At 54.2% G+C, this 13,033-nt stretch overlaps 1 protein-coding gene across 9 annotated transcripts in view; it reads left to right on the top strand.

Annotated features, from left to right (window-relative positions):
* The window catches only part of heph (polypyrimidine tract-binding protein 1 heph), a 157,308-nt gene that overhangs the window by 87,128 nt on the left and 57,147 nt on the right, over nt 1-13,033 (top strand). Inside the window, exon 1 of one of the 9 annotated variants that reach the window (XM_050167802.3) lies at nt 3,248-4,761. The exons of the other annotated variants lie outside the window; for them this stretch is intronic. Coding sequence (XP_050023759.1) covers nt 4,759-4,761 — 3 coding nt within the window. The 5' untranslated portion in view covers nt 3,248-4,758. Of the gene's footprint in view, nt 1-3,247; nt 4,762-13,033 lie in introns of those variants that run through there. 9 annotated transcript variants of the gene reach the window in all.

Raw genomic sequence — 13,033 nt, 5'->3', positions numbered from 1 at the left:
ATACCATTCGACGTTACACGATGGCGGAGTTTGAATAAATCAAACTTCCGCTATGTGGCATGCGGTATGTGCGGGCTATATTGCCACACCATTCTATCACTAAAGCTGCTCATACCTTGTCTTGCATTCTTTACAAAAGTTACTCCCCGGAATTGTGAGAGTGACAGCTCGCAAACAAATGTCATGGAACAAAACGTCGACAGCGCATGGCTTTTATGTTAAGTCTTCTCGGACCTAAATATGTATTAAAATTGCGCCACGATATCGGAAAACTGAAGTATTTTTTTTTTTCCGGCGCGGCTGTGCACTACCTTCGGGATCGGCCCTCGCAAGAGGCCGCGTTTCTACCAAGAAAGGTCGCCTTGGTGCATAGCGTTCGCCGCCAGCGTTTCCCGTTAAAGATTGCGGCTACGGGGAGTGCAGTTGCCAGGAAGCGCGAGAAAAAATAGGGGATCTTTGAATGCTATCGCGTTCCACCCTTACAGGCGAAGATTAAGCGTCCTCCTTTTTTTTTTATCGTACTAATTAACTCGAATCTGTTGAGGTACTGAGTCGGGGATTCAGCAGCATGTACAAGGGATCTAATGCCTTGAATCACGTGAGCGTTGTTGTGCCTCAATTGACTCGTGTGCGCAAGGTACTCAAGTTCCAATTGTGAGTACATCCCATGAAGGCATCGAGTGCAGATTCCAAGATGCGTGCGTTGTGCCAGTAGCATCTATTTTGAGAGACAAATTTTGAGAGAGAGAGCGTCTAGGAGCGGAAAGGCAGGGAGATCGTCCAGACGAGCGTCTGGTCCCTACACTAGGGGTAAGGAAAAGGGGGAATAGAAAGAGGAAAGAGGGAGAGTGAATTGTCATGTGACGGCACAGATGATCACGTATCTGACGTATTGCGGCATTTGGGTATCTGTAGTTGAAGGCGCAGGCACGAAACGGGCGATAAACCCGCCCTTACGGCATGGCCAGCCGACTGTTTGGGCACGACTGCGGTCGCATCGGTCATTATCTTCCGAGTGGAATAAATGGGATCATTTGTGGACGTGATACCTGTGATTACAGAAAGCTGCTGAAGTTCCTGCGCTATGTGGAGTTGTACCCAAGTGTATAGCATGTATTTTTGCTTGGTAATTAGCAGTCTTCGAAATTAATTAAAAAAACGATATTAAGGATAGGTTATGTTCAGCAAAAGTCTAGATGCGCCTGCATAGTGGCCCTGCGCTGCAGTTCTTCGAACTGATTCGCCATTTGAACGTTCAGCTGGAAGTTGTACTTTCAGCGATTCCTTCCGACTCGGGGAGAATATCGCGTACAGCAGAATTCTCACTGAATCTCGTTGCACTGATATTCCGTCGAAGTGACATTTGGCGCGAATGTAAGTGAACCTATTGTTTGTCGAAAGACAGGCTCAGGTCTGACGGCGTCGTTCAGTGAAGCGAGCGATGTCGATTTTTTTTTAGGCGCACACCTGATGATCGATGAGCGCATTTTCCCTCACACTCGGTCCTGGGCCAAAAGTGGCTAAGGCCGCTACTTCCGTGACGTTTTGCCCAACAGATCAAGTTTTTTAGCCATCCATCGGATCAACAGCTGTGAAATCTTCCTTTCTCTTAGCGAACCTTACAACCGTTCACAAGTCTTGACAGGCTAAAATTTTCAGAATTTGCGTCGTACGTTGCCTCGGACGTCGGCCAGACTCAAGGTCAGGTCCGCTTTCTTGCTTAGCACTGATTTTGCCGGAGTCTCCAGCGCCGAGATTCACAACACAGCGCCGCCAGGTTCGTTAGGCAGCTTTAGCTTGACAGCAGTATGTGACATCACACGTGGGGCGGTACGCCTGTTTGGCGTGCGTTACATGCAGCTACAGTGCATAAATAATGGTCGCTTGCCAAGATGCCGAGCGGTAGCGAAGGCTTTATGTGCAGTGACACACAAGGTGAAAAGTGGATAGTCGGGGCTAGCCGGTTGGTTTAGTCTGGTGTTACCAGAACAACCTTTCGAGAAGGTCGCGCGGAGGGAATCTCCGAGGCCAATAGAAAAATACACCGAACAATGGGAAGAAGACAGCCCTCGAGGATGCGACGTGAGAACGCCTACCAGACGTGGCGAGCGGGAAAGGTGCGCGGGAAAGGGGGCAAGAATCCATAGCCCCACTGGAATGGCCCGCGTAATTAGGGCTGCTCTGTAGGAACCTTGACGGGAGGGCAGGCGGTGGACTGTCCCTGTCATGCGCACGCAACTGGACGCATCATCGTGACTCTGCGCTGATGGCAGGAAGAATGGTCGGCGTGCGCTTGTGGCGCTCTTCTCGAAGCGACGGAGCAGAGAGAGAGAGCGGACGCCGTCTTCCCTCTTTGGCGGCAACAAGTGCCATTGGAGAGGGACTGTGCGCCCCGCGAAACAGGCTTCCCCTTCTCTCGTCTCGGCGGCCGCTCTCTTCGCATTCCTGGACCTGCTGCTTGTTTGGTTTCTTCTTCGCGAGCCAATGGCAGTGGCGCCGTGTGGAGCGGAACGGGACGGGTCTGCCGAGTCGAGGAAGAAAACACCAGCATTGCGAAGAAGAAAAAAAAAAAAGGCAACGCCATTGCAGAGCCAGGCCGAGGGAGGGCGCATCGGTGCCGAGCGAAGCCGTCATTTCGCGGCAGCTTCAAGGTTGTGCGCGCTCCTCCGATCCATTGCGGGCGGCCCTTGAATGGCGGCGGAGATGGAGGAGAGGGGAGCCTCGCCGCCATGTAACGCTGCCAGAAAGGCGGCGGGGTCCCGCGCAACGATAACGACGCCAAGAAAAAGACTCGGGCCCTCGCCGGCACGAAGTAATCGAGGCTGGCGCGCGCGCGTTGCTCCGCGCCGGACGCCGCCGCTGCATCGTGCCGCTCCGTTGTTGCAGCGCGCGCGCCTTTTTTTCTTTGCTTTCTGTTCGTCTCACCGCGTGTGAGCGCGGGCGTACTTTGCGTCACGTGACGTGCGATGCGCTCTCCGCTCGTCCAATGGCGTGGTCCGACGGAGCGTGTTCCCGCGTGCGCTGCTCTTCCCGTGATGGAGAAAGCGTGACTCTCTTCGAGATGCGAGGAGAGAGAGAGGCGGTTCTGAGGAAAGGGCCGCGAGGCACCTGTCGTCGAGGCTAGTGGAGCGCCGTTTGTGAGCCTCCTTTTTCTTTTTGCTTCGTCTGCGCGGGACGCCCAGTCTGCGCTACGCGGCGCTCGCGTCGCCACCTACCCTCTACACCGGACGCGCTCGGCGCGCGCGCACACTTTCGTCTGCTCGGCTCCGTTCCTCCTGACGCGCGCCAGCCAAGCACTTTGCTGCTCTGGCCGCTCTTTTTTTTCCATCCCCCCTTCTGTCACACTTGTTTTTCCTACGCCACTTCACCCACCACTAAAGCAACGTCTCTCGGTCACAAACTCTCCGTCACCTCGGAGCGCACTCCTGTTTTCATCCACCTCTTTTCTCTCCGGTCGGTCATCTTTCTTCACGCCAACGGCAGTGCCACTTAAAAGACAGTCGTCTCACGCGAGACACCCTGTGCGTTAACAACTTGGGCGTGAGCCCCCCTTCAGCGGTCTCGCTTGTTTTCCGGCCCAACAAGCTCGTTCAAGACATCGTTCCTGGTGCCTGACGTCAACCTGCCGTTTCGAAGAACGTCGACGTGCTTTTTTTCTAAAGTCTTTATCGCCAAGACAGGAACCGCACTTTTCATCTCCTTTTGAAGACTTCGGGACTTACCTACCGTTTGAAGCGTACGGAGCTGCACTCAAGGCTCGGATTATCTACTTCTACTTGGCCTGTAACCCACCGACATACCTCGGAGCTTGCTTCCGACTCGTTCCGTCCATTTCGAGTCGGCGGTTCAACCCCATACTGCAATAAGTGATCCCGGTGTTGTTTCTGGTGTTTGCGTGTGAATGCGTGTTTGTGTTTGTCGTCGTATTTATTGGCATCGCGAGTGAGAGAGACCGGTCACAAACGTGCGTTCTACTTATCCAGCGTTGCCACAAGGTTTGTGCGGGTCAGTCGTCAACAGCGTGCTTCGAAGAGGAGATCCCGCCTGCCTCGAAGGCTACAAGGGGAGAAATAGCGACGAAAGGGTCCCCACTGCGCGACCTTGAACGCTGCAGGTGTGCCGAGACACGGTTCTTGTCTTCTTTGTATGTGGAGCGCCTCCTGGAGTCCCGCATACCTCGACCCAGGTTCCCGCCTTCCCTCGCGGAGTTCAGCTGAAAACTTTTCACCGAGAGAGAGAAGCGACTGCCGCTAGGAGCTTTTCCACCGTTGCTCGGGACATACTGTTCGCTTTTGTTGCGTTTCCGAGCGTGTTTGCGGCTCAACAACGCGCTTCGAAATACCGGCGAGGCCGCAAAACCCTTCTCCTCGTATTCTTTATTGCCGTGTGTGGGAACCGCAGCATACGGCGTCGAACGACCAACCTACCCGAGGAGGATTCGAACGGAGCAGACGACACCGAGCGGTGTGGGTGTGTTTTTGAACCTTCTGGCCGCGCAGTGCGTTCGCGCTTTTTTTCTCGGAACGGCGGTTCGTTCCCGCGAGACGACCAACAACAGATAGAAATCGCGTTGTGCGCTTTTCTTTCTGTTTTTCTGGTGTGCGCGCGCGGGTGTGTGCGTGAGCGGTGCGACGCCGGCTTTTGCTTGGAGTGATACGTTCAGAGAGGAGGTGGAAGAAGCGAGGGGATTCCCTTTCTGCTCGCTGCGTTTTGACAGTCGACGCTTCTGCGAAGTGTGTGGAGAGAGAGAGTAACAAAATGGTGAGTTTGCCTCCTCTCGCTCACTGCTTGTTTTTAATTCCGGTTGTGTTGTCCCGTCTGGACAGTTTTGCAGTTTTGCTTGAGCGACCGCGTGTTGTTAACCGGCTTTGCATGTCCGTTCTCTCTCATCTACCCCGTGTTTCCTCCTCCACTTTCCGCCGCTTGCTTTGCTCTCACGCTTCTCTCTTCCAGCAAACCCCTCTCCTCACTTCCGAAAGCCGGTCATTGTGCTGTCTGCTGTGAGACTATCCGGCACCGGCTTCCCTGGTCATGTTGCGGTTGTCATTTCTCGCCATATCGGAACTTGCGAGACGTACCAGCAAGCACTCGAGAGTTGATATGCTTCGTGGTCCCCCGTTGTTGAGGCACAATGTTACGCTTGGAACTTGCTCCACGTCTGATTACGCTCGTTCGAACGCTGTCGCGACGTGCTTACCGGTTACTCCCGAGTTCTTACACGACTTGTCGGCCGGTAGCAACGGGTCTCCAATACTCCAGAAAGAAACAAAAAGATGGAGCCCTCTGCCGCGCAGGCCAATGTTGTCGCGGTATTCTTGTCGGCGATGCGCCGTTCGGCGGCATGCCGCGAAACACGCCGGCCGGTTCGCGATCGGCACCGCGTTTCGCCTGGATGCGATAAGAGGAGGAAAGAATGTCGCGCGGCCTCGCTGCCAAACCTCGCCACGGGTCATTTTAATCGCCGCGCACGCTCTCCCGGAGACCTTGTCTTCTGCAGTGGCGTTAAGAGAATGCCTACCGTGCACCGTGTCCCGCTTCTGTGAGAGTTCGAGGTTGCGCAGGGGCGAAAGCCGAGCTGTCACCTTGCGCAGTGGCGATTCGTTGCTTGGGAGCGCGGCATTTCGTGTATCCCCCGTTTGGTAGAGAATTCATCCTGGTACGATGACAAGGGGATGAACAAGTTCGAACGTATTCCTGAGAAATATTCATTATCGCTTAGTCATCCTGACATGTCTTTGTGAATTTTCGTCCGTCTAGCACAGGAACGAGACACAAGGCTTCCATCATGTGGAAGCCAGTTGCAGGCTTTTAGAATGTCTTCATCAAGAGGACGCGAGTCAATTTCTCATTGGCGTCGCTCTGGCGACGGAACACTTGCCGAACTGTTGGCCCCTCATGAACAAACTCCAATGAGTGGTAGTTTTTTTGTTTCTTTTTATTGCACTTATTGCACACTAACGATGGGGGGAGGTTTCGAGGGCTCTGTGTATCGAGTGCAAGACTATTTCACTCGACGAGCATCGAAGCGCGTACGTAAGGTTTGCCCCCATCTCATCGAAGCCACGCACTCTCCGTTCGCCGTAGGGGCCACCTTCTGGCCGGAAACGCATCCTCCCGAATACGAGTCATAGTTCAGCTGTATTACTGTGCTGTGCGAGCGCTTATCGGCTAACCGGAGTCTTACCCCATGCGCGCGCGCCCGTCGAAGCGAGCCGCACATAACGATGCCCCTACGTCCGGTGAGATGCTTGGTCCGGCATCGCGGATCCGCGTGACTCATCAGCCTCCGACGGGAACCGTACAAAGAGAGGCGCGCGCATCCGCTGAGGCGGCGTCAGTTAGCCGCATACAGTATCGGCTATCCGCATACAGTTTTTCGGCTATCCGCGATTGCAGGCAGCTGCTCTTGTACACCCTGACACGCGGAGGACTCGGCAAGCCCCCCCCCCCCTTCCCGCATTCTACGGACCAGTCCGGGTTCCAGCTTTGTGTGTGTGTGAGAGAGAGATTAGAGAAAAACTGGGAGGTCGTCCCGAACTACGTTCTAGTCTGCTACGCAGCGTTGTGGAAGGGGAAAAAGGTAATAAAAGGAAAATGAGAAAAAAGATCATATGAAAAATAAAAATAAAGGCACGAGTAAAAAATGAAGAAATAACCGAAAACGCTTACTCTACAATCGTGCATCCAGTTCGGTGTCTCCCAAGAACCGAATACCGAAGCTCGAGCCACATCCGTGGTGGGTACACCGGGCAAGAAGCGGAGAGCTCGGCTTGCTGCATCTGCCTTCACCTTACGGACGGCCCCGATCTGACGTCGCGTGCACGCTTCGAAGTTGGCTCTTGTGTCACTTGCCCGGAGGTTTCTCGCAGTGCGGGTTGGTCGAATTTCGGTACGGAGATGGAGACGACGGTTAGCCAAGCAGACATCTCGAAGATGTCGGAGCAGGCGCCAGCAAGGGATGTGACGTAGCAGGCGATGCCACATATGGTGCGGGCATGCTCACCATCGGGTATCATGTCAAGTATCATGTAAAATGTCAAGCGAGCTGCACGCCCGCCCTTAACACGGCGCCGCATGTTGATCAATACGGTCAACATGCCCTGTTTTCTGTTACAAATCGCTTATAGCGACTGTTGCCTGTACCATTGTCTCCGTCGTCTGCAATGACCACGGCCGAGGCGTAATTAACTATGTTCTCGTTCTCTGTTGCCGCTTGCTTTGTTGATCCGCCGTTGATCGGGTCCGGCCTGGCTTTGGGCCTGACACGTCGGGCCAGGCTGAACCGCCTTTTGTCAGCATCTGGCCCGGGACACACGTATTCGCTTTGGGCACTTCAAAGGGGTCTTCAGGTGCTGGGCCCCACTCCAAACTCTTCGCTGCCCTGTATTTAAAAAGAAAATAAACGAAAGTGGGGGCAAGCCCACTCCTTCTTGAAGCAATAACGGGCCTGAAAGCCAATCAAATATAAATTATAAAGGGTGTGAAACGACTCAAAGCAGTAACTTAGGAGAAAAAGCCAATGGGAAAAATAAGTAACTGGCCCCAGGACCGTGTTACGCAGAAAGGGACTCGCTCCCAACCCAATATCTTCGTAGAGATTTGTGCTATGGATCACGTATGTTGGTAGAAAAATTGCTGTGTTCTTGTTTTGTTACCCGATACTTCCACCTTTTGTTGCATTGAAGGAGATGGGAAGCGGGTTGCGACGGTCGGTGGATGTCCGGGTAACCAGCTAGAGGTGGCGCATGAATAAGACGCTTTTATTGTTGCAGCGGTTGTGAAGTTACCTGAACTGCTCGAAAATCGCGGAAGGTAACCACTCTGGCACCAGCCTAGATCCAAGTGAGAGGGGCTTGCGTGCCACCTTGGGTGTAAGTCTGCGCAACATCGTTTCGCAAGTACACACTCTCGAAAAGACTATTATCTTCCGAACATGCATCGAAGCGACGTTATTAGGAAGCCTTAACCCGTCTCCGATTACCGTAGCACTGTCCTCCGCCCGGCAAGATGGATCAGGCAAAATGCGGACGATTGTCGCTTTTGCAGCGATGTCGTTGGCCTCTCGGTGGTCGGCATTTTTCGTGTCCGTCCGTGAGCAGAAATTATCAGCAGTGGCTCATTCCCCTCGTAATTACGACGCTACAGGCATTCAGCAAAGCGAACAGTGCATACATTCATTGGAATCACGCATACAACGTACAGAACGTCGTACGTTTTTATAAAGAACAAGCTCGTCAAGCATCTATCATCATCAGCAGTGGCTCATACCCCCGTACGCTAGCAAAAATGTGATGGTTCATACCCCCATAAGGCAGAGGCTACAAGCGCTCAGCAAAGTCAAGCGAACTGTGCATACATTCATTGTAATCACGCATACAACGTACAGAACAGCGTACGTTTCTATAAAGAACAAGCTCAAAACAAGCATACAAGCATCCGAACCATCAATCAAGCATTGCATCCCCCCTCAGCAATCGTAGCGGTGGTTTTGCAACAGCTTCGTTGAACATCCACTTTAGCAGGGCTGGGATGGCGAGTCAACCTTTTCTACCCCGAATGGGCTGGTAGGGAAACGCATCGGTGCTAAGAGTTCCTTCGTACAAGTTCATTCCTTTCTATTTCAATGTTGCAACGTTTCCGTGTCAACACAGCACGGCGAAATTTTCTGTGGTTGTGAGGAAGCGTTCCTGAGCGGGCACTTCGTCGACAGCGCAACAGCGGTAGGGTGGCTAACAGCGGTTCGCGCTAGGTGCGACATGGCTTCGCACTGTCGGTGATTTACGCGCGCTGCTTGACAGCTCGAGCGACGCGCGCTGATGTGTGTTCATCGCAGGTTGTGCAGCAGCTGTCGGAGAAGGCCGTTGGGGCCCGGTAACAATGCTGGCGTGGCAATACCGTTCCGAAACGAAAGCGCTTGCTTCACGTGCGTCCCCGCCACTACCTTCGGCAGAAACGAAGAGGGAGCGAATTCTTAATAGGGAGAGGCCAGAGTGCCGCAGGTTTGACGCCGTGGAACTTAATTCCTTTACTCCGTCTCGCAAGTCGTCTGCAGCACTGTGGAATCTGCAGGACTCCTTAGCCAATAGGAAGGGCCGAATGCCCCTCGAGATGTGTTCATCCGCGCTGCGTCGTCTGCTCGGCGCCCGTTAAATTTGCGGTGCACCACATGCTTGTGCAGAGGTCCTAAAGTGTCGCGTATCGCTGTGGTATCTCATGTACCAAGCAGAAACAGAACTGCGTAATCCTACCGTTAACAAAGACAGTTACGCCCGGAACTGCACTATATTCCGCCTCCTTGAAGCACATTGCTCTTGAACTCCTCGTACCTTCGGCAGTGCCGCAAACGACTTGCGAGATAGATGGCCGGTCGGAAGCCGTGCAGTGGCAATCGAGGTGCCGGCGCGCACGTGGTTCGTTCGAAGACCGCGGTACGTGACTTTGCGGGCGATCATCTCGATCCTGACCTGTCGAGTCACCATTTGGCCTCGCCATGATGACAACTCGCGGCGAAAGTGCCTCGCAGCGAAAGTTGGCGCAGTCGGCTCTCGTATTTGATTTTTTTTTTTCGCGCGGCTCTTCCCTTTCGAAGCGGCAAAGTCCCCTTTCGAAGCGGCAAAGTCGCGCGACCCTTCGTCGTCGTCCCGTCCCGCTGGCGTCGTCCGCCATCTTGGGACGCTTTTTTTCGCCCTCGCCGGTTTCCGAGAATCGGCCCCGGGGGAGAGTGGTGGGGAAGGGGGTGGGCTGCTCCTGCTGCTGGTGCGGCGGCTGTGTGGAGGCACAATTTTTTTTTTCTTCTTTTTTTCAAGTGCATCGCACCGGCGGCGTGGTCGTGGCGGTGAGAGGGGGAGGAAGACGGAGGGGTGGTGGCTGACGTTGAGTGGCCTTGGCCGAGGTTAAAGTGCTTTCCTGTCTGTGTCGAGCCAGCGCCGCCGGAGCGAGGCGCGGCCACGGACCGAGGCGCGCGCTGCGAGCAGCCAACCGGCAACTCGCACTCCGGGGCTTCTCTCCTCCCTCTCTCTCTCTCTCTCTCTCTCCCCTCCAAGTTTTTCCCGCCCTGGATGGTTTTCCTTTCCTTGGAAGAGAGAGTGGGGGGGGGATTCGAGAAGATCGCCTTCGCCGAGCGAAGGTGAAGCGAACAGCAACCTGCCGCCGTTGCGCGTGGTTCTTCCCTCGCCCTCCCAGTCTGCGCGTTCCCCCTCGCGTTCCTTTAATTGAGCCCCATTCTGCCGGCTATTCTTGTCCCTTTGGTCGTCGGCCGCACTCTCTCGCCTCTACATTATTTTTATATATTTTTTTTGCCCCTACCTCGTCGGGCGTTCCATTCACGAGGCACGGATGCCTCGGCGCTGTTTTACACTCGCCGAGACGCGATGCGCCGTTCCTTGCATTTCCCCTGCTAGGAAGCGCGAGTTGTTTTCTCGCGCACCTGCGCGCTGCGACCCTGTGTATCTGCGTGCCGTACCCGCCGTGGTTGCTCAGTGGCCATGGTGTTGGGCTGCTGAGCACGAGGTCGCGGGATCGAATCCCTGCCACGGCGGCCGCATTTCGATGGGCGGGCGAAATGCGAAAACACCCGTGTGCTTAGGTTTAGGTGCACGTTAAAGAATCCCGGGTGGTCGAAATTTCCGGAGTCCTCCACTATGGCGTGCCTCATAATCAGAGAGTGGTTTTGGCACGTAAAACCCCATAATTTAATTTTTTAACCTGCGTGCCGTGAGGTCCGGGCCCCGGGAACTGCGAAATTCAAGGTGAAGGATCTGGCCAGGGCTCGGCGTCGTGATGCCAACTCCCGCCGACCCACGGGAAATGAGTCGCAGAAGTGCTCCGTGGCGGGGATGTTGCATAATGATGCTGAACGAGAGACTTACTGCCGCGTTCAGTAACGAGCTGCAACGCGAATGCGCGTTGTAGCTCACTCTGAGCGCGATAGTACGTAGTGCGCGAACGGCAAGACGATTGAACGAATCACTTACCTTCCCCTATGCTTTCCCTGGCGTCGTTGATTGTCCATTGGTATCGTTGCGACTTAACTGCCCATATTGTAGAACGTTCCTCGCATCTCAACACTCCACCTCGACTGCACAACGTGGACGGCTTCGCCACCCTGCAACGTTAGTGGTAACTGCGCTTCGGTGATATTCCCAGACAATTCTTTGTAAGCGTGGTGTCTTTTACAGTCCGGTTGCAACGCTGTACTCAGCAGAGTGGAGAAAGACCTTCCAGTCGAGGATGGTCTGCGAATAACGAGAGTAAGAAGGGCTGAGAAAAGATGGATGCGTTAGTTGGTCGGACGCGTTGTTGACGTCCGTCCGTCGGTCGCAGGAAAATGTACATCCAGGATGAGGTCGGCTTGCACAGTTAAAGCGCTTGGAGCGTTTCTGAACAAGCTTTGCAGAGCAGTTGTAAAGCTTCACGCAGTTCGTGCTCCAGCCGCCTGCGCGAGAAGCGGCACATTGAACAGCTGCAGTGAGGCTGCAGTGAGACGTGGTCACGCGTGGGCTGGGTTTGCTCTTTCGTATCTCACGCGCCACGCCACGTGAGAGAGAGAGACGGGCGACAGCCACGTCCGTCATTTATCATGCTATGTTGTGCTTCGATGCGTATACAAATCTAGTCGCGAGATGTTCGGGTGATGTTGGCGCTTGGAAGTGTATGTAAGACGACGCAAGAACACAAAACAAAACGGGGGGAGGGGAGGGAGGGGGACGTTTTCTTCGGTCACCGGAGTTCGTTCATGGCGTTCGGACTTCATCCTAGGAAGCACGCCTGGCGCGCGCTGCACGGCGGCACGTCACGACAACGTGCCCACTCTTGAGCTTGTTCAGGACGGAACTGGTGGGATAGTTGGTTATACATGTCCGTTGGATCACAGCGCACAATAAATGGGACAGGGACTGGCATAGTTTGGTGGTGTCTTTACTCTGTCAGTCACTGTCGATTTATTGTGCGCTGTGATCCGATGGACACTCTTGAGCGTCATGTTTCGTGCGAAGCATTCTGTGGCGTAGCAGCTTACGTTGTGAGATTTGGAATCGGGCTTGTAGGACGATCGGGCGACAGGACTAGGCGAACAGGGTTTATTTACAGTGTTTACATTTTAAACATTGGATACATTTACGCAGTCTAGCGTGACTCCCAAATGGAGCCCGCAAGATGAAGCATACAGCTCACGAGTACATTGACGAGCACAGAGCACGACGACGAGCACACCTAGCAGCCGACAAACGGCCGTTTTTAAACACTTCGTGTTCCCTAGATCCCTAGGTGAGGCAAACCGTTCGACGACATCGTAAACAAGCCGCCTCTCTGCGGGACGTTGGTTCCCCGAGCTGACCAGGCACCGTGGCCACCGGTTGTCCCTTGTCCGGCGCCTCTAAATTCCAGAGCGGACCTCGCACAGTGGCCTCCGCCGCTGTCCATTGTCTGGCGTCTTCAAAGGCCCGTGAAAAGGCACCGCAAGGCATCTCCTTCCAGGAAATCCCCCTGCTTCAGTCTAACCGTGAAGGCGTTGCCGATTTCACTGACAATAGTTGATCCGCCGATCGCGTTTACTCATAGCGGCGCCGAGGGTTTGTTGACGCATCACCTCTGGGTCCCTACGAAACGAGTCACCGCGGCGGGTGTTGAAGGCTTCCATGGTATCTTCGGGGAAGCTCGCCACGCTCGCAGCTGCAGCTGGCTGCGAAAACTTGCATGTTGCCAACTCGGCAGGCCATTCCTAACAGTCTTGCCCCAGAAGCTGGACATCTCGGCGTCCGTTGCGAAGATTCCTTATCCGCGCTTGGTTTTTGCGGTTTTCGTTGTTTGTTTTTTTTCCTAGTATGTACACAGCATATTTAGGAGCACATGGAACAGTTCTCAAAAGTTGCTTGCATTTGAATACACCTCTTGGGCTCGCCGCCGCCACCCTGATATGCAGGTCGTTGCCGCATTTTAGATGAGCGGCCATTCCAAACCGCCGTAAGGTGTTGCTGGTAGTTATTGAAGCAGGTACTGACTTGAGTGAGAAGCCGGATCGAGTTTTTAGCCTGGC

Source organism: Dermacentor andersoni, chromosome 11 (genome assembly GCF_023375885.2).
Source record: "Dermacentor andersoni chromosome 11, qqDerAnde1_hic_scaffold, whole genome shotgun sequence".
Taxonomy (NCBI): Eukaryota; Metazoa; Arthropoda; class Arachnida; order Ixodida; family Ixodidae; genus Dermacentor; species Dermacentor andersoni.
This window is presented reverse-complemented; position numbering and strand designations above follow the sequence as displayed.